Source organism: Hyperolius riggenbachi, chromosome 3 (assembly GCF_040937935.1).
Source record: "Hyperolius riggenbachi isolate aHypRig1 chromosome 3, aHypRig1.pri, whole genome shotgun sequence".
Classification (NCBI taxonomy): Eukaryota; Metazoa; Chordata; class Amphibia; order Anura; family Hyperoliidae; genus Hyperolius; species Hyperolius riggenbachi.
In genome coordinates, this window is record NC_090648.1 from 362,091,907 (window position 1) to 362,119,468 (window position 27,562).

General features: G+C 44.1%; 1 protein-coding gene across 1 annotated transcript; it reads right to left on the reverse strand.

The window, feature by feature from the left end:
• Nucleotides 1-2,416: 2,416 nt before the first annotated feature.
• Nucleotides 2,417-23,607, reverse strand: LOC137561559 (sulfate transporter-like). The gene is made up of 4 exons (XM_068272873.1): nucleotides 23,523-23,607; nucleotides 20,748-20,846; nucleotides 6,466-7,062; nucleotides 2,417-4,616 (listed from the first exon to the last, which is right to left on the reverse strand). Exons 2-4 carry the CDS (start codon nucleotides 20,805-20,807, stop codon nucleotides 3,021-3,023), a joined length of 2,253 nt encoding a protein of 750 aa, XP_068128974.1. The 5' UTR covers nucleotides 20,808-20,846; nucleotides 23,523-23,607; the 3' UTR covers nucleotides 2,417-3,020.
• Nucleotides 23,608-27,562: the final 3,955 nt, after the last annotated feature.

Sequence of the window (27,562 nt, forward strand, 5' to 3'; positions counted from 1 at the left end):
ATTTGCATAAACTCTGAAGAATTTGCATATCTTTGATCATCCCTATTTTCTAATTGCAGGTGATGAGAGGTGTTGAGGGTAAATGATTACCTCATCAAACGGGGGCCCTTAAAGATACAGAAGAGTGCCGTCACTGTAATGTGGAACTCAGCCGCTGTCAGCTATCAAGTGAGTGACTGACTGTCTGAATCCTTCATGGGAGGGAAGGAGAAGAGGACAGGAACAGAAAGCACAGGGAAGGAATGGAGACATCTAATCCGCAGGAGGGGAGAACAGTTGTCAGGATCTTCTGGGGCCCCTGCAGGGGTCGGGGCCCTGGGGCAATTGCCCCCTTTGCCTCTATGGCAGGGCCGGCCCTGGGTGCACGGTCATGCTTCCAAAACCTGGGAATTGTCAATCAGGCCGCAGCCAGACAGTGCCTTAAAAATGATTTCTCAGATTTTTTGATAGTCATAGGGAGCATTAGTAAAATAACTGACTCAGGGATGTTGGGAACTAAAACCCAGTTAGCTGCAATTTTACAAACTTTTGACCAAAATGGAGGCACCGTTGTTCAGGAATGCCACACGTGAGACATAGTACCAGTATGCATCTGACAGCACTAGCACAGTTGTGAATGTGATACCTCTGTATGGTATTTATGTAGTAGGTCCAGAGTATGCTACCACCTGGACAATATCTTGTGGGCATTCTCCTTCCCTGTATCAGAAATTTGAAGCTTTAGTCACAAACAAGAACGCCTTCTCCCATTGCTTCACTGAGAAGTCTTGTTGTAATTCTAACTGCCATTTTGAATCATAGATATAAGCCAATAGCATGTTATAATAAACAGACAATGAACGGCATTCTGGAGGAAAGAACACTTGGCCTTCAAAATCATTTTCTATGGGAATAGCCCTCATCTAAACACCACTTAAGGACGTGGTCTAGATATGCATTTCATTTTAAACAATGCAAATTACCTGCTGATCAGCTGCCTCTAATACTTTTAGCCATAAACCCTGAACAAGCATACAGATCAGATTTTTCTGACTGAAGTTTGACTAGATTAGCTGCATGCTTGCTTCCGATGTACGATTCAGCCACTAATGGTGCCTGAAAGATCAGCAGGACGTGATCATGTAATTAAGGTGCTGGAAAATCAGGGCGCAGGGGGAATTTAAAAAAATGACTCACCCTGCTCATGCAAAAGTCCCGATGGCATTCATTATTCATAGCTCTCAACTGTCCCTCTATTGGAGGGACAGTCCCTCTTTGGGAACCATGTTCCGCTGTCCCTTGTCCCGCTTTCTTCCTTATTTGTGCCTCTTTCAGGACTGATGTACAGATCTATATAAATATATGTATTTTTCTACAGAAAAAATGTGTTTAACTCTAAACTTTTTTCCCATCTTTTAACCTCCCTGCCGTTATAAAAATTTGCTGCGCACGGCAGGGAGGGTGTTTTTTTGCATTATTCTTTTTTGTTTAGCATGTAGCTAGCCTAGCGCTAGCTACATGCTTCCCCCCTCCCTGCGGCGTCCCCCCGAATGCGCCGATCGCCGCCGGCGCATATACCCATCTGGAAATCCCGTTCTGAACGGGATTTCCATGAGGGCTTCCCCCGTCGCCATGGCGACGGGCGCGATGACGTCATCGACGTCGTGACGTCACAGGGAGTCTGGAACCACCCCTCGACGCTGCCTGGCACTGATTGGACAGGCAGCGCACGGGTCTCGGGGGGGGCACCCTCTGATGCGGCGGGTTGCGGCGAATTGGCGCGGAGCGGCGGCGATCGTAAGTTACACGCAGCTAGCAAAGTCGGGATAACCGGCAAGGAGGTTAAATTGATATATTTCTTATTTTCATGTGTTGATATGAAGGAAAATGAACCAGCATAGAAAGGACCAGTGTGGTTTGAATTATAAAACAACATACATTTCTTATGAAATCTTTATAGTATGAGTGACTAGGGGTCTGTCCGGGGCGTGGTTAGGGGTGTGGTAGGGGTGTGGTAGGGGTGTGGCTTAAGTGTCTCTCTTTCTGATCTCAAAAAGTTGGGAGGTATGATTATTATTTCCCCTTCCAGCCACCGTGGACTCTGGGGTAGATGCTTTTTTCATTGTAATTTGGGCTCTGGCTCTTGATGGCGCCCAAATTACTGACTAAGCACTGCTATAGCCTTAATTCACATTACGGCCTATATGCCAGGTCAGGTGTTTTTGTGGCCACATTTGTTAAGGGTGTGAACAACATGATGGCCACACTTGTTTTATGACCCTTGTGAGATGGGCCCCAAGGCAGAGAAGGGCACCAAGGGGAAGCAAGGGAAAAGGTGTGAACATTGAGGGGGCATCAAAGTTATGCTGGGGGGCCTCATGAATTGTAGTTACGCCAATGTATATAAAAAAATACATGAGTTCATAAGAGGCATGTATTATTTTACGTTTACCTTTATTAGGATAGTAAAGAAATATAAAACAAGTGTATTTTTAATGCATATAACGTTTTTTACAAAAACAGATTTTCAGCTGAATTACGTAAAAAAAATTTCGACAGAAATATTACAAGTACCATTTCACCCTATAAACTCATGTTGTAATAACAAAAGTTGTGTATACTAATACTGTGGAAGTGAGTTAAGAAAGCTTTTGAAGTTTAATGCAGCCTGTGTCTGTACTTGGGAGAATTTCCTTCATTTCCTGTCCTCACAGGAAGTCAGTAAAAAGTTTTACATAAAAATCTAGGGAAGTCTGTGGACTTCCAGAGAAATCCCAGAGAAAGGAAGACAGCAGGAGGAACCTGATAAAAACAATGAAAAAAAATTAAGCTCTTTGAACTGGAATATGGTTTTTACATAGCAATAGTGTATCTCAGCTAGCCATTTATTTTTACTGGTTGTCTGCCATTGCACTGTACCATTTATAATATATTTAATACCAAAATGTAAGAAAGTAGTAATTATTATTTGATATTAGTATATACTAATGGTTTCTACTAAACAAGACACATTAATGGACTTCCAAACTCCTGCCTTTTTTTTAGTTCCTGAGATCATCACTAATAGCTTGATCTGGATCAAATGAGAAAGCAGCATCCCTCAACTGAATTTCCCTCTGTTTTTCTTTGAACTTTCTCTCAGCAAATGTCACTGCATCGTGCACACTGTGAAAGGCAAGCATCTCTAGGTCTCCACCTGTGTTGCTGAAATATCCTCCATCATGAAGGGAACGACGCACTGATGGGTTACAGTTCACAAGAAACACCTGTACTCCTATCTCTTCAAAGTCACTGCGGACCTCTTTCAGAACACCAAGCCCAACGGTATCTATAAACTGCATGGCACCACAATCAATAATAAGTGAATGAATGTCCAGCTGTGGAACGGTGGTCTTAGTGGTTTTGATCCTTTCCGTTTTTATTATGTTAAATCTAGCAATGAATCTGTTCCTTGTCTCATTTGATGCAGCTTCCTCTTCTTTCCTAGCCTTCCTTTGCAGTGCAGACACTGTAGTTGGGTTGATGCCAGTTTTGCTATAGAGAGAGTTTCTAAAGTAATCTTTGTTGGCATAGTAGAGAGAGGCATCAAATCGGAAAATCTTAACATGAGGGATGATGTTTAGCTCTTTATAAGTGAAGTGGTCTTCATAAATCTCTGTTCCGCTAACTTTACCTAAAAGTGTGGCCCTTGGCCTTTGAGTACGGATGATCACACATAGCATGGAGAAGCAAACTGCCACCAACAACCCAATCTCAGTTGAAATCAAAGAAGAAGCCAACATACTGACCCACCAAACCACTGTATCAATTTTACTAATACGCCACATCTTAGGAGTATCAGCAAATTTCCTCAGTGCTCCTCGGAGACTGGTTATTGTAATGACGCCTAAAACGCTGTTTTGAAGGGAATAGAAGAGAGGGGCAATGGCAAGGAGTACCAGCAGGAGCACAGCAGAGCTGATGATACCAGTGAGCTGAGTGTTGGCTCCTGTAGATTCTCTTAGAAGACTCTTGGCTAGAGCAGCACAATTGGAGAAACAGGAGAAGAAAGATGGAATCAGATTACACATTCCTATAGCTAACATCTCCTGATTGGTGCTGATCGTGTAACCATGCTTTTTGGCAAATATTTCAGCAAGAGATACAGTCATTGCAAATCCAATTATTGCTATTGGCACTGCATCAGCAGCTATACTGGGGATTATGCTCCAGGTTGGGGCTTTTGGGATCTGGAATCCAGTGGGAATTGTACCACATACTGAGGATTTATATTTGGTATCAAAATTAAAGTAATGAGACACCAATGTGGCCACAATGATTACTATTAATTCTATAGGAAATGGAACTTTCATCTTACTCTTGAATCGATCATTGATCTCTTTTACAGGGATAATCATGGTAAATGCAACAATGCTAGTTACTAAATCACAGATATTAGTACGAGTTATATTTGCAAAGATGTCAATCCAGGTAAGAACCAAAGCTCCAGCTCCATCTCGGCGAGGGATCTTCAAGCCCAGGAGATACTTCATCTGTGAGGTCAGAATGGTCAGAGATGAACCAGTGACAAAGCCACTAAGCAATGGCTCTGAAAGATACATGGAAATAAATCCCAGCTGAAAGATTCCCATAGCAATCTAGAAGACAAAAGAAAACAACCCTATTCATATTTCTATTAACTTTTATTCAGAATGTTCCAACAAATTATGCAGTGATGTATAATAAACAGATGGTGCAGATGAAAAACCTGCATATCAAATATTCCAACTATGACATGGGCGGGGAAAAGGAATGGGGAGGGGGTGGCAGTAATTGAACACAATGGTGTGTGTGTGTGTGTGTGGGGGGGGGAATAAAACTGTGAGTAACTGGAAATTACTTGCCGCAATAGCAGCACAGCATAGGGGGAGATATTGTGGCTGGGAACGCGAAGAATCACTCGCATTCCCAGCCCGTCGGCTCCTGACGGCGAAACCGGAAGTGGCTGCCGGCGGGGACCCGAGGATCAGAGGGACACGGCGAGGGCACCGGACAGCTGCAGGGGGCTATTGGAAGCCCCAGGTGAGTAAAAGTCATTTTTTTTCTGACTGGTTCGCTTTAAACAAGGACTGGCAAGGCTGACAGAAAGGACTGGCAAGACTGGTCAGGAGGGTCTGGCAAGACTGACCGGAGAAATTAGACTGGCATGATTGACTAGATAGGAGGGACTGGCAGGGCTCAGAGATGGGATTGGCACGACTGGGCAGAAGGGACTGGCAGGGCTGACATAAGAGAATGGCAGGACTTGGCTGTAGAGATTAGCTGGATGGGCTGGCCTGAATTGATGGAACTGGAGTGGACAAGTTGATGCCACTGACAAACCAACATAGCAGATCAACAAGGATATGCTGAAACTGTGCAGTAAGCAAGCAGGACTGAGTGCTGTTTAACCAGGATTTTAATTTTTTTATGCTACGGTACTTTAAATAAAAAAAGCTATAATTTCTGAAATCCAGATAGACACCAGGTAATTCTTGTCCTTTGCAGGGTTTAAATAACCCTGGCCATCATGCCAGTGCTGTGGCCCTGCCCTCTACACCAAGAGGCAGATGTGTCATTCTCGTGCTCCCTAGAAGTGTGTCTGCTCAAAGAGTGGAGAGCCAGTGTCCACAATATCTTGGCAGACATCTGAGGACGATATAAGATGCCCTGAAACCAGAGCAGTCCACTGGATCATGGTGCTGGTGAGTGCAAGATTGCCCCTAAGCCCCCCCCCCCCCCCTCGAAGAGCAACCTCCAGATGCCCTCTAGTGCTGGACTAAAGGAGTTTTATTTTGCTGTGAGTCCCAAAGGAACTTTCCAATGGAAGTTAATGCAAAACAGCTTCAATCTCCATCTCAAAATGATCCACCTCTAGGGCTAGTTGCAGAGTAGGCTCAGCATACCCAAGGACTGGAATGGAAGTATAACAATGTTCAAAGCTATTAAAGGTGGCTTGAACTTCAATAAACCATTGAAAATGCAGATCCTGCTTGCTGAAATTGACAATGGAAGTCATATTCATATTGAAAGGGTCTGAAAATGTTTCCCATAAATGTTAGCAAGTCTGATAAAGCACTGATCCTTTTTCAGTCAGTGGGGGGCTGCCAATCAAGCCCTGCAGAAGGTTTTTTGATTATCCATTGCAAAGTTCCCTGAGGAAACCTCAGTATACGTAGCCAGATGAGCACCCCCAGTATGGGTATTTAGAGTTCTACTCCAAGTATAAGTAGCTCCCTCAGTAAAAGTAGCAATAGGGACACCACAGTATAGATAGCCAGAGATATCCCCCCAGTATAGCTAACTAGATAAGAACCATGGGTAGCCAGAGGTAGCTGTAGGAGTCCACCAGCATAGTTAGCTTCAGTGATTTTAGGCATAAAGTAATATTGTTACATTACACAGTGTGATGGAAGAAAATGCTGTGCTATGTAGTATACCAACATAGCATAACTAGTACAAATTTACCTGGTAGACACCGACAATGAAGGTCAGTGATGCTGCTACAGTAATGGCATAGCAGCCTTTTCCACAAATGGTCCCATTGGTCAGTGTTGAATTAACTATTGCAGTGGTACTGTCATCTGTGAATCCAGCTGCTTTCAACTGCTTGTTCACTGCATCACCAATCATTAGGCACAATACGCCATATGTCCCAACACAATTATGGCGTGATGTTGCTGTTAAGAAATAGATGATGCAGCAGAAGAAATTGGTGTACAATCCATATATGGGGTCTTGACTGGCTAACAGAGAGTAAGCAATCGACTGTGGTATTGTGACAATACCAACTATAATACCAGATGTGATGTCTCCAGGCAGGTACTTCTTGATCTTGTAAGAGGGAAGCCATCTGAATACTGGGAAGAGCGTCAGGAAAAAGCGTACAATCAACTTTGGGCCACCTTTGCAGATCTCTCTGGCTTTCTCTGTGACGAGTTCTTTGGTGTCACGTTTTTGTTGGACATGTTCTTCAAGCTTTACATGCATATATCCAAATGAATTGGATTCCTGCTGTTCATTAAACTCTGGGGATGTATCCACAGAGTCCCCTGAGTCATCATTCTAAAATAACAAAAACCTTGTTTTAGAATAATATGATAATATGTATCACAGAGGCAATTTAGTAACAGGAATGTGAGCCAAGAACAGTGAAGTTATACTGGGGCATATTCGCTATGCAGTGGTAAAATGGTCATGCGCAGAGATCGCATAGCAATTTTACCTGTACTCCCAACAAGTAAATAGTGTGCATTGCACAACTAATGTGATTCGCACTACCTAGGTAGCGCATGCGTTGCCCAGGTACCACCCTGGCAATGTATGCATTACCTATATAACGCAGGTTGCACTAATTGCACAATGCACACTATGTACCACCTATCAGAAGTATATAGCTTTTTTCCCTTTACTTAAACATGACTGGAAGAATGAGGTGCTAGTGCCTATAATTTTCTTCATATAATTATATGCTACAGTACAATTTCTCTGACTTTTAGTGCCACGTGACAACTGAGTCATGTCACAGCAGAAGTCAAATGTCATGGGTGTTTATAGTATGGATAAATGTACTATCAATTTATGTGGAGTCATATGAATCAAGTTTGCCAGCATGGGGAAATACTCCTAGTTGTGCGTTTGGATTTAAAACTTCATCAACTCTCCCAGGTACACTTCTGCAGACATATGGTATTCAGCATGGTTAATGTTTATATCAACTGGGTGCTACTGTACAACAAGACATTATATTAGAATACATTTATACAAACACAATCAATTGTTTACAAGTACTCAAATTGAATGATGCTCTACAAACAGGCTCAGATGACTGCAGTGTAAAATGTCTCACAAAATGGCAGTGCTAAGCACAGCAACAAGGCTTAGATGTCCTTACTGCATCAACAGGGTCAGAGTGGGCCGCCAGAGGGCTAGAGAATTCTCCAGTGGGCCCTGTTGAACTTCTGGGTGGTTAAGTAGTTTGGACCCACACAAGGGTTCACTAGTTCAGCTATTTGCTAGAGGTAGGACTGACTTTTCTCTACCCTCTCTCTCCTAGGGCCCCCAGGGAAGCAACATGGGGAAGGGGGAACAAGGCCACCAGGGAAGCAATTTGGGGGGCACTAGACAACCAGGGAAGTGAAAAAGGGCATGTGAGGGCGGGTGGAACGAGACATCAGGGAAGCAATGTTAGGAGGGGATAACTAGACCACCAGAGAAGCAATATCTGTGCAATAGCCCACCACGAAAGTAATGTGAGGAGCATGGTACGAGACCACCAGGGAAGCGATATACGGTGGGAGGGGGACACAAGACCACCAGGGAAGCAATTCGGGGGCACTAAACCACCAAAGAAGCAATATGAGGAGGGAGGCCACTAGACCACCAGGGAAGCAATGCGAGGGGGGCAATTGACCACCAGAAAATCAATGTAGGTGGGGGGGACAATTTGACCACCAGGGAAGCTGGACAGAAGGGACCACCAGACCATCAAGGAAACCTATATGGGAGTCCGGTAGACCACAATGGTAACTATATAGGGGGGGGGGGGCTGGGACATTAGAGCACAAGGGAAGCTATATGGGCCGATGGAGCACCAGGGAAGTAATATGGAGAGGAGAGACCACTGGACCACCAGGGAAGGAATATGGGGATGAGGAGACCACAAGACCACCAGGGCTGACTGAAAAGGGGAGGGTAAACCAGAAAACCACCAGGGCAGCTGGATTGGAATCCACTAGACAACTATGAAAGCAATATGAATGGGGCTCTTTAGACCACCAGGGAAGCGTTAAGGGGATGGGGCACTAGATTACCAAGGAATACTGTGGGGGGATGGGGGGACCACTAGTCATCCAGGACCTGTTGTAAGGAAAGGGGAGCACCAGATACTACCAGTAAGGAAAGTAGGAGGACGTTTGTGTGGAAGAGGGAAGGGGGGGGGGGGAGGAAATTGTGGAGGACATTTCAATATGTAACATAAGGGGAGGGGAGGGTTGGGGAGTACCAAAAGAAATGTGTGTGAAGAGAAGGGGTAATGAAAGTGGAGTTTTGGGTGGACAATCCTACCCACATACATCACTTTTTTTTGTTCTGGTTTGGGGGAGGTGGGAAGAGTGTACTATTGTACATTTTATTCTTTATTTTTTTTTATTTTTCTCATTTTGATGTCCCCCTCTGTTGTAGTGTGCAGTGGGTCAAACTCGAGGAAAAAAGAAGTGCATGCTCTGTCCATTCACCTTGCTTGTAATTTTGCACTCCTGCCCGAATGTGCACAGCCAGGCCCGTTTCTACAGGCGTGCGGACAGTGCCATTGCAGGGGGCGCAGTGCCGCACAAGGAGAAGGGGGGCGCAGGCTGAAGGACGGGAGAGAGAGGGTGACGTGCGCTATAGAGTTAAGAAAAGCAGCTCTACGATCACCACTCTCTCTTGGCTGACTCCTCCTGGGCATCCTGTTGCCTTGGCAGCCGACAACAAGTAATCACCACATGACCACCACGTGGTGACACTGACACCCTGCAGCGGCACTGTAGCAGCCATCAGGGCACGCAAGGAGTTGGCTGCTGTGTTCCTGCGTGTGGTGGGGACTGGGGCAGAATGAACTGACAGGCAGCCGAGGTTGATTGTGCTGGGGTCGCAGTCCTTCAGGACTACATGCAGCTGCCCCCATCTGAGACACTTGGGAGAGGTTTCTCGGCCGCCACAAGCCCCACCCCCAATCATAGAAGCCACACACCCCACATGGGACTCGGATGATAGGGTGGCTGGCTAATGTGAGCCCTGCCATCCACGTGCAGGAAAGTCCATCTGCAGCCTGTGGAAGCTCATTTAGGTTGGAGCATGTGTCTGGAAAATGGAAGTGTGCCTAGAGGAAGCCCCATCTCCTGTCCAGAGGAAGCTCCGCCCCCCTGCATGGGGGAGAGGTCACCCCTAGTGATGGGAAGTCCGGCTCTTTTCAATGTATCAATTAATTTTGATTCAATTCATTAAAAAGAGCCGGATCATGAACCGAATCATTTGATTCATTTCACTGGGGAGGGTGTGCCTAGCAGTAACTCATTGCTAGTCACTACTCTCCCCTGCTAATTGGCGCAGACATCTATTATTCCTCCTGCTGGCTCCTTCTCCTTCAGCTGTGTGTGTGTGGGCCCTTTTTCACTAGCTGCGTTTTTGCCAAAAACGCAAAACGCATGCATTTGTGGATTCTGAGGCCCCATTCACATCTAAAAGCGCAAAACACTCGAGATTACCGCTAGCGTTTTGCGGGAGTGATTTTTCGGACACTAGGTTTTGGGAGCAATCCCGATTAGTGGTGCTATGCATTCTAATCGCGAATCTTCAGCAAAACGCTGCATGTTACGTGTTTGCGGTTAGCGTTAACACTAAGCCATAGGCTTACATGGGCTAGCGTTTTTTAAAAACCACTAGCGTTTTGCGCTGAGCGGGAATCGCTCGATTCCCGCTCAAGTGTGAATGGGGCCTTAACCACTTAAGCCAATCTGGAGGGATATATTTGTCCAAAAATCGCCACTCGAAGGCAATCTGGACTAATATATCCGTCCAGCAGTGCTGCTGCCCTTGTGCACGCATATCAGCGTGCAGGTGACTCCTTCCCTGCTGGTATTACAGAGAATCGATTGCTGAAGAGGAACCATTATTTCCACGAGGCAAACCATTCCCTGAAAATGAAACATTTGCTTCCAAACAGGAGGTATTTGATTCATGAACCAAACTAAAGATCTCACACTTCCTGGTATCTTCCAGGAGAGTGCTTAATGCCACCTAGTGGTCAAAAAGTAAAGTTAAAGTACAAATGGAAAAACAAAACACCTACAATACACACGAAATAAAAACTGATCGACTCCCCATTACACCCATTAACTAAAAAAAATAAAAACACATTAAAAAAAAAATAAAAAAAAATTAGAGTTTAAAAAAATTCATAAATAGTTACCTTAGGGACTAAACTTTTTAAATATGTATGTATGTTGTGAAAGTATATTACTATGCACCTTATTACCTTGAGCCCATATGGGCTTGTAATTAGTGATGGACGCAAAACTGAAAAAAATGCACCTTTATTTCTAAATAAAATATTTGCGCCATACATTGTACTAGGGAAATATTTTAAACGTTGCAATAACCGGGACAAATGGGCAAATAAAATGTGTGGGTTTTATGCACAGTAGAACGTTTTACTTTAAAACTATAATGGCTGAAAACTGAGAAATAATTTTTTTTTTCCATTTTTTTAATTCCGGTTAAAATGCATTTAGTATAAAATAACTCATAGCAAAGTTTACCACCCAAAGAAAGCCTAATTGGTGGTAAAAAAAAGGTATAGATCATTTACGTGTGGTGAGTATTGATAAAGGTATTGGCGGATGAATGGGAGGAGCGCTGACAGGGGAAAATTGCCTTCGTCCTGAAGGTGAAAACACCTGCGGGCTGAAGTGGTTCTGTGGTATTCTAAAACTAAAACAAGCTGACACTCACCTGGGGCTTCGATCAGCCCCCTGCAGCTGTAATGTCCCACGCCGTCCTCTTCCGATCACCCATTCCTTGCCGCTGGTCTCGGTTTAATATTTGTCTAAACAGGCAAATAATGCTTGCTCTCACGTGCGTCATCGGGAGCTTACTGCGCAGTAGGCTCCGATGATGCACGCGGGAGCGAGCATGCGCACGGCCACACAGCCACAGTGTAATAACTTGCGTGATTACACCGGGACCGGCGGCAGGGAACGGCGCATCGGAAGAGGACGGCGTGGGACATTACCGCTGCAGGGGGCTGATAAAAGCCCCAGGTAAGTGTCAGCTTGTTTGAGTTTTAGAATACCACAGAACCCCGTTTTAATGTTAAGTATAGGAACGCATGAAAAACATATGAAAAATGCTTTGCGTTTTGCATTGATTTAACCACTAGTATCTATTTTCAAAAATCAAGACAACACTTGCCAATCAGAAAAACGCAAACGCATAAAAAATGCACAAAAACACACATCAAAATTGGTCAAAAACGCAAACGCATAAAAAACGCACATCAAAATTGTTCAGTTTTGCGTTTTGCAGTGGAAAAGGATGCTTACCTGAGGAAAATGTATGCGTGCTCTAACACCAAGTTTTAACCCTAGCAAGTCTGGCTCTGCAAATCTGGCTCAATTGGCTATTCATGAGGCAATGCTCATGAAAATATGCATTTGCTTTCACACGCCAAACTATGCAGGGTCAAAAAACAAATACATGGCTCTTTCCAGGTAGTGTGAGCCCTGAAGTTGTATGGGGGCATTAGGAAGCCTCCTCGTGGCGCTCCTGGATAGTGCTATTGTAGCATGAACTAATTCCCGCAGGGCAACCGCTTTGCGGCATTGGTTTTGGACCCTGCATTAGTTGGCATGCGAAAGCAAATGCATATTTGCATGAGCATTGCCTCATGAATAGGCAATCAGGCCAAATTTGCTTAGCCAGTTATGTCAGGTGTTGACTTGGTGTTTCATGCACACATTTAATTCTCTGTGTAGTGATGCAGTGGAAAAGGACCCAGTGCAGCTGCAGTTCCTGTCTCATCCACTGAACTGATTCAATTCAGTGTGATGAGTCGGATCACTTAACTCACAGGCAGGGCCAGCACTACCATTGAGGCAAAGGAGGCAATTGCCTCAGGGCCCCAGAGCCTGTAGGGGCCCCCAGTAGCTACAAGAGGAAAAAAAAAATTCAAAAAGACCTTATAGTTTGGGAAAATCGATTTTAAAGTTTCAAAGGAAAAAAAATACACATTTAAAAACCTGCTGACTTTAACGGTTAATAGCAAATCCACCTTAAATGCAAGAAACCCTAAATTTGCAGGATATGTTAAGGAGATCATTGGGAATAAGAGGAAAAAACAATTTTTCAAAAAAACCTTATAGTTTTTGAGAAAATCAATTAAAGTTTCGAAGGAAAAAAGTATACTTTTAAATGCAGTAAATGTCACTTTTAGTAGCAAACCTAACGGTAGTGTAACTTTACATGTATCAAAAGAAAGAGCAATACATTTCCTGACGGGGTTTTCAGGGGGTGGAAACTCCTCTGCAGCCGCAGCGCTTTGGCCAGGGATCGCTATACAGCCGCAATATGGCTGTATGAAGATCCCTGGCATGTTTTCCTATTTTCCCCCCAAAAAATGTTATGTTTAGAGTGAGGGAATTTTTTTTTTTAATTATATGGGGTCCCCCCTCCTGAAACTTTTTAACCCCTTGTCTCCCATGCAGGCTGGGATAGCCAGAATGTGGAGCTCCGACCGATTGGGGCTTCACACCCTGACTATACCAGCTGCAAAAAAGGTCCCTTAAATGGGAACTTCAGCCTAAACAAACATACTGTCATCAAGTTACATTAGTTATGTTAATTAGAATAGATAGGTAATATAGTCTCTTACCCACCCTGTTTTAAAAGAACAGGCAAATGTTTGTGATTCATGGGGGAGCCATCTTTTTGGTTGAAAGTGAGGTGACAAGGAGCAGGAGAGACAGTTCCAACTGTCCTGTGTCCTGATTACCCCTCCCAGCTGCACACGCTAGGCTTCAAATGTCAAATTAAAAATGTAAGAAAAAATGTAAAAAAAAAAATTGCACCAAAACAGCAGAACGAGAACAACAACATCAGAAATCCCATCATGCTTTGCACAGCATCAGAGAGAAAAAGCTCGGGCAGTTTTCTGCTGTGCAGCTAAAAATTTGATTTTTAGTCAATTTGAGTTGATTTTTAGTCCGGAGGTTCACTTTAATGCCAATCTTTGTTCCGGGGTATCTGTTGGGGGAGCCCCCAGATTTACTTTGCCCTCGGGCCCTATTTTTGCTTAAACCGGCCCTGCTCACATGAAAGAATCGGCTCAAATGAACCAATCCCTCATGAACCGGACATCACTAGTCAGTAGTCACCCCCAGTCTCCTGTGCACTAAGGAGTTTTTGTGTAGCAGGAGGAAGACTTGCCTGGAGGAAGCCTTGCCCCCTTGTGACAGCGATGGAATGGACAACTGCAACCAGAATTTAGTAAGTATGAATCTACCTGCCTCCACTGTCTTCAGTGACCTTTTCCCTTCCCTGCTAGCTCTGGTGACCTTCTTCCTCCCCTCAGTAGCCCCAGTGACCTTTGTCCTGCCCCTGCTAGCCCCAGTGACCTCTTCCTTCCCCCCACTAGCTCCAGTAACCTCCTCCCTCTTCCAGCGGAATTCTACCCCAGTAACCTTCTGCCTCCCCCCCCCCCCACTAGCCCCAGTGACCTCCTCTCTTCCCCACTAGCTCTAGTGGCCATTTGCCTACCCCAGTTGCCCCAGTGACCCCCCCCCCCCGTAGCTCCAATGACCTCTCTCCTCCCCCACTAGCTCCAGTGACCTTCTACCCCCCCCCCCCCCCCAGTAGCCCCAGTGACTTTCTGCCACCTCCCACTAGCCCCATCTACTTCCCGTTGTGGACACTCAGTGGGAAGAGTGGGGGATGCTCCTCTCTGCCCCGGTCTGAGTAGTACTCTAATGCCTGGTACACTCCATGCAATTTCCCATTAGATTGACAGTTGAATCAACTATTTCCGGCAAGTCCGATCCTATTTCTGATCATTTTTCTGATCGATTTTCCAATCACTTCTATACAAAATTGATCGGAAAAATGATCGGAAATCAGATCGGACCTATTGGAAATTATTGATTCGACAGTCAATCTGATGGGAAATTGCATGGTGTGTACCAGGCATTATCTGCTATATAATCTTCTGTGTATGATCCATGACTTTGATCCATGACTTTGAAGCTGGTAGCGAGTTAGTTTAACTACCTGCGGACCGACGCAGTATAAATCTACGGTGGGCAGGGGGCGCTGCGGTTCTGACCGGACGTAAACTCTACGTCCCATTCACTGCGCGCCCCCGCCTGTCTCCGCCGCTCGGTCTCCGCAGAAATGAGCTGCCCTGCCGCCTCTATGACGGCAGAGCACTGTGAGCCGGGCAGGAGCAGTTTTCATTGGCTCCTGGTCCTGTCATTCATGTAAGCCGTTCCCATTGGCAGGGGCGTCGCTAGCCCTATTTTGGGGGGCACGCGCCCCCAATCTGTCCTGGGGTGCCACGGATCTCTCCCCCAGTGGTGCCCGCAGGGCCACGCCTGGGCGGGTGCATTGCACCCAGGCGCCTGTCTTTGATAGGTGCCGCCTGGCCGCAGCGCACCCCCTCTGTCCGCTGCTCCCTCCAGCCGCCGCCGCCGCGTCACTCAGACATCGATCAGGCGGCGACCAATCGTGCGGGCGCTAGGACTCAGCGCCCGCACTGATATGCGGAAGTGACATCACTTCCGCATATAGAGCGGGTGCGTCCGGCGCCCGCTTGTATTGGTCGGGTCGCCGCTGATCCTGAGGTCTGCTGGCTGCGAGTGCGAGGTAAGGGGGGAGCGTCGGGGGCTCCCTTTCACTCACTCACTACCTAAAGGGGCTCCCTGGCACTCACTCACTACCTAAAGGGGCTCCCTGGCACTCACTCACTGCCTAAAGGGGCTCCCTGGCACTCACTCACTACCTAAAGGGGCTCCCTGGCACTCACTACCTAAAGGGGCTCCCTGGCACTCACTCACTGCCTACAGGGGCTCCCTGTCACTCACTCACTACCTAAAGGGCCTCCCTGTCACTCACTCACTGCCTACAGGGGCTCCCTGTCACTCACTCAATACCTAAAGGGGCTCCCTGTCACTCACTCACTACCTAAAGGGGCTCCCTGGCACTCACTACCTAAAGGGGCTCCCTGGCACTCACTCACTACCTAAAGGGGCTCCCTGTCACTCACTCACTACCTAAAGGGGCTCCCTGTCACTCACTCACTACCTAAAGGGGCTCCCTGTCACTCACTCACTACTTAAAGGGGCTCCCAGTCACTCACTATCGGGGTCCCTGTCACTCACTACCTAACTGGAGGCGCCTGTCACTCACTATCGGGGTCCCTGTCACTCACTACCTAACTGGAGGCGCCTGTCACTCACTATCGGGGTCCCTGTCACTCACTACCTAACTGGAGGCGCCTATCACTCACTAGCTAACCTGGTGGTCCCTGTCACTCACTACCTAACTTGGGGGGCTACCATATTAAGGGGGCATTCTGCCTATTTATGTGAAATGCTGTCTATTTATGTGCCTCATGACTGCTGAATATGTCTTGTTGGGAGCCTTATGATTTGTTGGGGGCCTCAAGATTGCTGAATTTGTCTTGTTGGGAGCCTCATGATTTGTTGGAGGCCTCATGATTGCTGAATTTGTCTTGTTGGGGGCCTCATGATTTGTTGGAGGCCTCATGATTGCTGAATTTGTCTTGTTGGGGGCCTCATGATTTGTTGGGGGCCTCATGATTGCTGAATTTGTCATGTTGGGGGCCTCATGATTGCTGAATTTGTCATGTTGGGGGCCTCACGATTGCTGAATTTGTCATGTCATGGGCCTCACGATTGCTGAATTTGTCATGTTGGGGGCCTCACAATTGCTGAATTTGTCTTGTCGGGGGCCTCATGATTGCTGAATTTGTCTTGTTGGGGGTCACATGATTGCTAACTGCGAGACTATGGGAAAAGCTGAATCCTTAACATATGAGACAATAGCATTAAACCTACTTTTTTAGCTTTTTAAAACAGAAAATAAAACTAGGAGGTTCTAAAAACGTGAATACATTTTTCAGGAGTAGGATGGATGAAATTGTTTATCTTCACAGTTTATTTTCAACTTGGATTTTCCATAATGTTCATGTATGAGTTAAAACGTTTGTACAGTATTTAGTTTAAATTGCTGTTGCCACTTTGCGATAGATAAGTGACTTTTGGGTTGCAGTTTGGGCACTCGGCCTCCAAAAGGTTCGCCACCACTGCCATAATCTAATGTCCCACCATTGCTAGGTTCATGTAAATTTGTCTCCACCCATTACCACACCTTTATTCTGGTCCATGGCCCACCCATTTTTCGGTGTGGCGCGATAAGCACGCCGCACAAAGTGATCTTCATATTTTTGGCACGCTAGCTGCAGTGTGCTGAATTCTGCTGCCTACAGTATGTACAGTATACGCTGTTCTCTAGTGCCTGCACTGTGTGCTGATTTACCTCCAGTGTGTACAATGTAAGGTGTTACTTGCCTTTACTGATTGTAAACCAGCTGTATTGTATGCTGATCCCTGCTACTTTCAGTATGTACAGTATTAGCTGTAAAGCCTGGTACACACATACAATTTTGATTAGCCAATTTTAGCTCTGTTCATAAAATTCATTGTCTGTTGGCCCACTTACTGCACGGGGGTGGTAAAATTGGGGGTCAGTGATTGACCAATCAAAATTGTATGTGCGTATACATCTTTTATCTATGCCTATACTGATTGTAAATTATCTAAATAAAGGACAGGGGGCTCCATTCAATATTTCGATGGGCAGGACCGTTATCTGTAGCTTACACCGCTGCTAAGTTCATGTACATTTGGCCCCACCCGTGGCCACGCCCACTCACCTCATGGCCACACCCAATTTTTGCCCTCCCCACCTGGTGCCCACAGGTGCCCCCGATCTCCAAGGACCCTAGAAACGCCCCTGCCCATTGGCTTACATTGAGTGACAGGGTCAGGAGCCAATGAAAGTGGCACCTGACCGGCGCACAGCGCTCTGCCGTCATACCGACGGCAGAGAGAGCAACCTGCGGCGGGGACAGAGCGGCGTGACCGTCGGGAGCGGTGGATTTTCGCGTCGATTCGTCGGGAAGCGGCGGTTTACTGGACCAGCACCCTCTGGTCCTTAAGGGGGCAGAGGGTGCTGGTCCCGAAGTGGTTAATTCCCGCTTAGACAATCTGCTATGTTATCTCCTGTTGGATTAGTAGGTGCTTTATTTATTTCTGAACTCTACCTCTGTTTTGGCTGCCCTCAAAAACAGGTTGTATAGCCAGTTACAAATTGTAAAGACCAATAAGAGTTTTTTAATTTTTACAACAACTGTAAAATTTTTTGAGCGACAGCCACAACGGATAAGATCTTTAAGATCCCCTACAGCTCACACGCAAAGTACTATGATTGTTGGGGGGGGGGGGGGGCGTATTTTTGTGACACTCGCCCTGGGAGAAAATTTATCTTAGAAACTGCACTGTGCACAGCTACTGATAGTGTACTAGGCATGCATACTCAGGCCCAGATTTACCTCACAGGAGCCTATAGGCACAGATGTCCTGGCACCTTTCACTTCACGCTCCATGGACCTAGAAACCCCCACTGAACTGCACCGCAAGTGTGCCAGCTGTCTTAGCTCTCACATCTCCCTTACTTCCCTTCCCATCACATCCGATGTCAAAAGAGGTGGAGAACATAGAACATTGGGCATGTTTCATGATCCAGCAAACCCTGGCTGCTTTTTTATTTTTTTATTTTTTTATTTGTGCATTGAAGATTGGAGTCTTCAGCCAGGACCACCTGGGGGAGAGGGGGACGGGGGGGATGCGTTGCAGTTGTGCGATTTCTGGGTGACTGCAGTGAGAACCTTTTTTTTAATAAACCTAGGCTGCCTTGGAATTATTTTAGTAAAAACTATTGCTGTGGATTTAGCATGCAGCTACAAACAAGCCTACACACACCAATCCAATTATATCTAAACTTTTACTATGTTTTAAAAATAATTCAGGTGAATAACAACTTCTAACTACTTACCAGCAAGTTAGCTAGATCACTTAAGCAGCCCATACACTCAGCCGATTTTCTGGCCGACCGATCGATCGCGATCGATCGATCGATCGATCGATCGCAAATCGGTTGGCCAATCGACCGATCGACGGCCGATTTCGATCGATTTCGATGGATTTCCATCGAACTAGCAGGGTGGAAAATTTAGGTCGATCTGATGAGATTGCTTATCAGTTTGCATTGGCCTTAATGGAAATCTGATGGCAAAAAAATGCCATCAGATCGAATTTCAACAGATTTCAAACTGAAATCTATTGGAATTCTATCCTGGTAAAAAATGTTCTAAAAACGCATCAGATAGATCATCAGATGCATTTCTTATCTGTCTGCTGCCAATCTGACGAGTGTATGGGCACCTTAAGATGCCTACTACACACATCAGATAAAAATCTTTCCAAACTGAGGATATAATCTGCCACATAGGTTTGTCAGGGAGGTTTAAAAGACTGATTGTTCTAACAATGCTGAAAACATGCAAAGGATCAGTTCCTGCAAAAGACCAATAAAATGCTTTCATGGAATATTTACCTCCTTTTTCATACATGCGTGAGCACACAAAAGTTAAGAAACATCTGGTGATCTTTTACACACCTAGTTTAATGAACAATCATCTGCAGATCAGATCCCCGGGAATTTATGTGACAGGTTGAGAAATAAATCTCTTGTCTGTATCTAATGTAAACTTTCTTTTGCAAATATCTGCAGATTATTGTTGAGCTTTCAGTTTCCAAAGTCTTTTATCTCATGTGTGTACTCAGCTTTAGTAAATCAGGTCCCCTGTGTTAATGAGCATGTTTTACTATAATGTTTTCTACAGCTGGGTACTGATGTCAGATAGAAATCTTTGGCAGATGAAGAATCCATCTGTCGCATAGGTTTGGCAGGAGAGTTTAGCTGCGTACTCACCGACGGGTCCTGCGACGTCCCCTTGATGACGGTCGTCAGCAACGCCTCTTCCTGCCGGCAGGTGTGCACAACCAAACGCGACGCTACACACCGGGAGCGAACGAGACTTCACGAGATCTTGGCATTTTTTGCGCAGGAGTCGTCGGGGATCTTAGCAATCCGATCTGCCATGACGCCCGTTATTGCGGCATAACGCTAAGCGACGTATTCATGGTCACGCACCTGGATGTTACAATATCATGGAAACGACCGCTCGGCGCTAAAAAAATCGTCGGTTGTCTGGGAAAATCGCAACGTGGGTAACTAAGCTTTTGAAAGAGTGATTGTTCTAAAGATGCTGTAAACATGTAAAAGATCAATTCATGCAAAAGACCAGAGAAATGCTTTTGCAGTCCATTTTCTTCCTGCTTTTTCACGCATAAGCTGTCCACAGTTTGGATTTCAAAGACCAAGAGACAAATATTTTTTTTCATCTCTATTGTTTAAGGACTTTCACAAACATTAGCTTTGATCTTTCATTTTCCAAAGACATATCTGACGTCTGTACCTAGCTTTAGACCTATAATCATCCAAATCCCTACAGCATCTATACACAAAAAGGGGTTTATAAATGTTTTAGGGTAAGGGATTAAAGAGAAACTCCGACCAATAATTGAACTTTATCCCAATCAGTAGCTGATGCCCCCTTTTACATGAGAAATCTATTCCTTTTCACAAACAGATCCTCAGGGGGCGCTGTATGGTTGATATTGTGGTAAAACCCCTCCCACAAAGAAATTCTGAGTACGTACTCTTGGCAGTTTCCTGTCTGTGAACCTTGTTGCATTGTGGGAAATAACTGTTTACAGCTGTTTCCAACTGCCAAAAAAGCATGCAGCAGCTACATCACCTGCCAACAGTAAAAATGTCACCATGTAATAAATGTCAGAATGTAAATCAGGGATTTAAAATATTTTACAATGGGCAAATACTGACTGAATCATTTCTGCATAATTATTGTAAAAATGAAGCACTTTTATTACATTATTTTCACTGGAGTTCCTCTTTAAGGGATTAATGCCCGTTATCCCACTGCCATTGCTAAACCCCATTGGTGTAATTTTACTGCTAAGAAATCTGATAAAATAACTATAATGACAAACCTGTCTCATAATGACTGGGATGTATCCTGTTCTGCAGCACTGAGACTTCAGATGCATCATATACACACTGTGATAGATTTATAGCCCGGAGAGGCAGTGCTACAAGAAAAGCAACCAATAAGAAAGCTATCCCAGTAAACCAAAACACAGCTGACAGTACAGGCTGAGATTGTATTGTGACTATTTATGCAACACCATATTCTTTCAAGTTCAACAAGTTTAAACTCCACATTAAGTGACTACAAAACATACAAACTAGAGGTTTCTTAACTTGAGGGCTATCAATAAACCAGCTAAAAGTGGTTCTAACTGGTAAAAGACACTCTCAAACTACTGGATATTGGATTCACTTAAAAAAAAAAATTAAGGTCATTTAAAGGTTTCGCAGACTTTTCTATGAGCTTTAAGATCAAGTTTTTTTGTCCACTGTGTCACGCATTATACAGAATATTATAAGTGTATAGTTCTGGGTAGATGAAAAATAAAGCTCCATTCTAGTAATCCCTGTTATCGCAGGGGAACCCAGAGGCTGGGACAAAGGGGGCTCCATGCTATCATTTTTCCAGGGGGGCCTATTAAGTCTAGTTACGCCCCTCCTCTCATGTTGGATCCCTTCTACCTGCTGTTCACAACCAGAGGCGGGACAAGGTCCTCCCGCACCCAAGGCTGAGACACCAAAGTGCGCCCCTCCATCCCTGCCACCCCAGCCGTCACACACTGATTGCTATTAAACTAAGAGGTGCCACAGGGCCCACAACCTCCCCAACACCTTAATATCTAGTTATCTGGCTTGCAGTCACTGCTATGTATCCCCTTTTCTTATTTCTTTCTGCTTCAAACACAATTATGAATGACAGCTGAATGAATTGTGCGCCCCCCCCCCCTACACTGCGCCCTGAGGCTGGAGCCTCTCCAGCCTATGCCTCGGCCCGGCCCTGTTCACAACATAAAATAAAAGTGCCCTCGCTACCTCATGCTCACCTACAGGACTCTCGGATTCAAGCATCATGCGATCCCTTCTCTGAGCTTTTCCTCATTTCTTCTCTGCTGAAGAATGAACATCTAGTCTATCCCTCCATCCCATAGATTAGTATAGGGTAGATTGAGTAGCAGGTTAGCCACACCTATAGAATCTGGGGTACATCCCACAGTGCCCTGAAATGCATCCACCCACCCCTCAAGTCATAACCAAATCCTCCCCCATAAAAATAATGGGAGAAGCAGCTTTAACCACAGCCCGCATCTGTTTTCACCTTAAGGACGAAAGCAATTTTTTCTGTCAGCACTCCTCCTATTCATTCGCCAATAACCTTATCACTACTGATCATACCTAAATGATCAATATCTTGTTTTTTGCCACAAATTAGGCTTTTTGGAGACGATACTGGTTTTCAATAATTACTTTACTTTCTATGCATTTCTATGCATTTTATAAGGAAAAAAAGGGAAACAAATGAAAAAATACTTAATTTCTCCAATTGCATCCCCTATAGTTTTAAAATACTCAATGCTACTATAGATCAAACCCACACATTTTATTTGCCCATTTGTCCCAGCTATCACAAATTTCTAAATTATGTTCCTAGTACAATGTATAGCAGCAATATATTATTTGGAAATAAAGGTGCATTTTTTCTATATTGTGATTCTTGTTTTCTTGCTGATAATTGCAAGCCCTTATTTGCAAAAATAACAGTAATACACTCTCGTGGCATACATATTTAGAAAGCTGTGTCCCTCAGGTAACTATTTATGTTTTTTTTTTTTTTATTCTGTCACATTTGGTTTTTAATTTTTACAAGTGTTTTATCTTTGTACAAAGTATATGAAAATAATGATTTTACGGCTTTTGATTCAGTTTTCTACAAAAAAAAAAAAAAATCACATGACATAGCCCGCAGCCTAATACATCCCAAATTCTATTCTATTGCTTATCACGGTTAAAATGATACACCATAAACATAATTAGATGGCTTTTTGGGCATACAGCAGACTGTTAAGCACAAGTAGCACCAATGGCTTTTTCAAGGCCATTTTTTTAAACCAAAAGTAATAGTGTCATGTTTTCTTACCAAAGCTTCTGGAGCATCGGAACAATCAAGAAACACCATAAATGTCACCATTCTGAAAACTAGAGACCCAGGGCCACTCATATATTGGTATTTCGTAACATTTGGACTTATGCGGTTTTGCTGAAATTTGATCATAACTTTGAAAATTAAATTTGTATTATTTTTAATTGAGTTTGTCCCTACCTATTTTATGTGACATGAGTCCAAGCTTTAAAACATACCACAATGTATTGTACAGCTTGTCATGGTTAAAATGATATAACATATACCTCACTTAGTAACAAACTTAGTGCATCAATCCATTATACCCAAGGTGCCCTATTTTTTTGGAACTAATTGTTACAGCGCCATTGTTTGTTTGCATAGCCCCAGAAGAGATTGGACATCATAAAAAGGCCACAAATTTCACCATTATGGAAAACTAATAACCAGGGCTATTCAAAAGTGGATGTTTTATGAACTACCTGCTCATGTAGTGTTACTGAAATTTTCCAAAGTGTCATTATAATTTAAAAATTATATATTTTTTGTAAGTTGGATTAAGTTTGTATCTACGGTACCTATTTGTTATTTGTCATGAGTCCAAGCTTAAAAACATTCGAAAATGTTTTGCCACATTTTTCATGGTTAAAACAAAGCAAAATATGGCTACATTGAATATATTACTTATCTTAATAGTGATTACAAATGCATTGGAACTTACCATTGGAGGTCTAGCAAGATTGATGAAAAGCCAGATGTCAGAAGCCAGGGTTCAGAAGCTGAAGCAAATCCAAGGATCAGAAGATAGGAGATGGTTTGCAGAATAATGTGGCTAGCACTCTCTCCTTGCAGCAGGGTCCAAAGTTCAATTTTTAAGCTTGGATGGGCTCTTCGGATTCCTCCAAAAATGTAGTTTCCTCCAACACCCCAGAAACTTGGTGGTAGGCGAAATGCGAGATCCTTTGAGGGATAGTAAGTGCTATAAATATACAGGGGAAATATATAAAGTGGAAAATGCCAGTAAAATATGTCCAGGTTGAAATGGAACCCCCCCCCCCCAAAAAAAAATGAAGTCTAATAATCGATGGCTGTGTGGATAATAATCGATGGCTTAAAGCAGTCGGCAACACACACAGTCACAGTGCTGGGGCGGAGGGGCGGTCTGGGTAAAAAAAAACCTGGACACCCTCCTTCTCCAGTGTTTGACACATACTCTGCATCAACTTGTGTTTTTTTTTTAATTATTATTTATTTCATTTGGGGAGATTAAATCAGGCAAATGTCATTCTCTAAGCCATATTGTGTTTTCCAAATTAATGGTAGCTTGTTGTTGTGCGATTTGGCCAGGGTTGAACATGAAAGACTTGGGGACTTTTACCTGGAATTCAAAATAGGTGTCTTGTTGGCCTGTTTTACTGTAAATGACATATGCATTATGCATTGCCACCTGGAACAAATAAAACAGCACCTTTTTATACCAGGACCTCCATTTTCTCTTTTAGGAAATAAGGAGCCAGCATTTCGATCTTGGCCATATCGGCCAAGTCTACTGCTCCCATTCTTTTGTTGTAAGCTGCAAGTGCCTCTGGCTTTTCAGACTGTTCTCTTGACATGACAGGAACCGTGGCCTCGGTGTGGATAGTTGACAGTATCATCACGTCCCTTTTGTCTCTAAACTTTAAGGGCCCGTTTCCACTATAGAGTTACGAAATCGCCGGCGAATCACCGCAGGCAAATCGCATGCGGGTGCGATTCCGCATGCGTTTTTTGCCACGATTTCGCATAGGTAAGGCTGTATGCGATTTTAACCATGTCACTGCCTGTGTGAATTAACATGGGTACCTATGCGAAATCGCATGCGAAATCGCGGCAAAAAACGCATGGGGAAAACGCATGCGATTTCCCTATTAAATACATTGCGTGCGATTCGCCTGCATTCCACACGCAGGCGAATTCTGAGGCCCCTACCCTGCAGATTTTTTCTGCACAGAAAAACGTGCGGGGAAACGCACAAGTGGAAACAGTCCCATCCACTTGTACTGACTGTGCGAATCCACATGCGTTGCCCGCATGCGGATTCGCGATAGTGGAAACGGGCCCTAAAGCAAGAAGCTCGTCACTTCTGACGCTATAAGTCTCTCCTGGCTGCATTTTTTTATTTGTAACCTGTTGTGGAAGGCATAAATGGGTGGACCTCACTGTCCCACAAGCACAAATCTCTGCTGAATACAGGAATTGAAACAAGGGTATGCTGGTGTAACAATTGTCCACATACAGATTGTAGCCTTAGTGGAAAAGTGGCTTGATAAGCTCCACAACCATTTTTCCCACTGGTGCTGATGTATTGTGGGCACCCAGCTGGCTTTAATAAGCTGTCTTTGCCTTTATAAATGTTAAAGGCGTACGTGTAGGCAGTGCCGCACTCACATAACTTATACATGCATTTTGACAGCACTTCATACCTCTGCCTAACCATTGTAGATGGATACAAGGCTGCATTGTGAAATAGGTCTTTTGACTAATACAACTTGAGCTGTGGCTTTTGAGTTATTCCCATGCTCAGTGTCAGGCCAATAAATGTTTTTCACCATATAGTAGTTGGGGTTTAAATAAAAAAAAAATGTTGCACATACAAGTTAGTCTGCTCGACTATATGCTGCATCAGTTCCTCTGTGAGAAATATCTGATAAAACTCAACTGGTGACGGACTGTCAGTATGCACTGACACACCAGAAGTCCCTGTAAACGCAGGGATATTGGGCGCAATGAGATTAGGTGGTGACCAGGTGCCACGTATAATATGATCCGGTACCTCCTTCCTGCGAGGCACCCATGGCCAGCCGCCCTGTCCAAGACTGGCTCCCCTCTACTCCAGCCCGTGGGCGTGAAATCAGGGATGGATGCGCAATACCGCCAACTAGGAAGAGCCTCACCCTAAGGGGGGCTTTTTTTAAGGTGAGTGGATCCTGGAGCCGGAGTGGACTGGAGGGGTATAAGATAAGCTGGACTCACCAGGACTGTCATTACTGTTGTATCCAGTGGTACTGAGTGTGCTGAAACTAATATAGCTTGTAATTTGCTGACTCCAGCAGCGGGTTTCAAAAGAAGAGACAAGTGTTAACTACTTTGTTAATTTTGCGTGCAAAATGTTTCTGGTTCATTAATTCAGTTGGTTTAAGGCCACTAAATCAATAATTACAATACATAATGTAATCAAGCGGCGAATGGTAGTACCATTGCTTACATTACGAATTATTGTTCTTATATTGGTTGGCTTAGTGCCTTCAAACTTCAACTCCGTTGACATGAATAGGTTGCACTTTCCTTGCGGTGTGGTGCGGTGCGGTGCAATGTGTTGAGGTGACCACATCGCACCGCGTGTAGTGGAAACGGACCCTAACAGTTTTCGCTTTCAATAACATTTTTAAGACATTTTACCAAGGATTCTAGCATCCCCACAGTCAGATAAGATTAAAGTTACAGTAAACATTTTTAAAAGGGAGGGGTGCCAGCTGTGCAGGGCAGCTAGTGGCAATTGTTTGGATTGCAAAAAAAAAAAAAAAAAAACAAACACAGACCCAATTTCTGTCTCTAATTTTTTTTGTAGTGGTGTGATGAACCCTACGGAAAGTCATGCGTAATCACCAACGATTTTCGTATGATCCAGCACTGGTACTGTCCTTCTCATTTTTATAAGTACAAGTAAGACTTTTTTTTTTTCTCCCCATCACCTACTCTGAATGAGAGCAGAGTCCCCCCACCCACTTCACACGTGGCTCCTTCACACTTACCTGTTGCCAAATGTTCTTTTCATGGGTAACAATAGCCTGTCCCCAAATGCAGTTTAAAAACTTCCCTCCAAAACTTTGAATTAGAACAATGCCAAAATCCCATTTATTAAAAATTTGAGATGGGGTTATCACAGACAGTAGTAGATAGTTTAAAAAGGACTCTAACTTTTTGTGCTGGTACAATGGGTATTAAATGCCACAATTCTTTTAATTTTTCTAGCTTTTCATTCATTCTTTGTGTCATATGCTGTGTAAGATGGTGTTTACTGGCACTATTCATTTCCTTTGCTTTCATGTGCTGGTTTCATTTTCAAATGCCACAATTCTCTTTAGCTTAGAATTAATGGTGCATGTAACAATTACAATTACAAGTGCAGTTACAATTTTAACTCGGAATTTATGATGTCTCCCCATCACCAGAGTCTACTTTATGTTACGTTGAGGGAACTGTTGATCTTATCAATTTAGCCAGGATGCCTGGAAAAGCTTCCAGAGTAACAGTCAAGCCATCTAATTACATTTATGTTTGCTAAAGAATGTTTCTCCTCTGTATGTCAGTGTGTATAAGCTGTGTTTTTCAGTTTTGGTCAGGAACCAGTGCGACGAAGGATTGTAAGCCGAAAGCTCACGGTTTACCCATCTCTAAGTTAGTTATAAATGGTATCATCCTGATTCAAAACTCCTTGCACAGACAGAAATCAAATATATTTCCGGTTTCTAAAAATCAGCATAATAACTCGTCCAACTTATAGCATTCTAGCTGCTAGGAAAATTAAGTTATTCAGCGTTTTCTGGCCACACATTAACCCATTGATATTTAGTGTAATTTGATTTGGCATTGGCCGCAGGTTACAAATCTACCCTTGGACTCACTTTGGGCCAATCCAGACAGAAATGGTGAAGGTTATTGGTAAATGATGTCATTTTTTTGCTTGTAACAGGGTTTGCCTACCTCACTCACCAGGGTGTA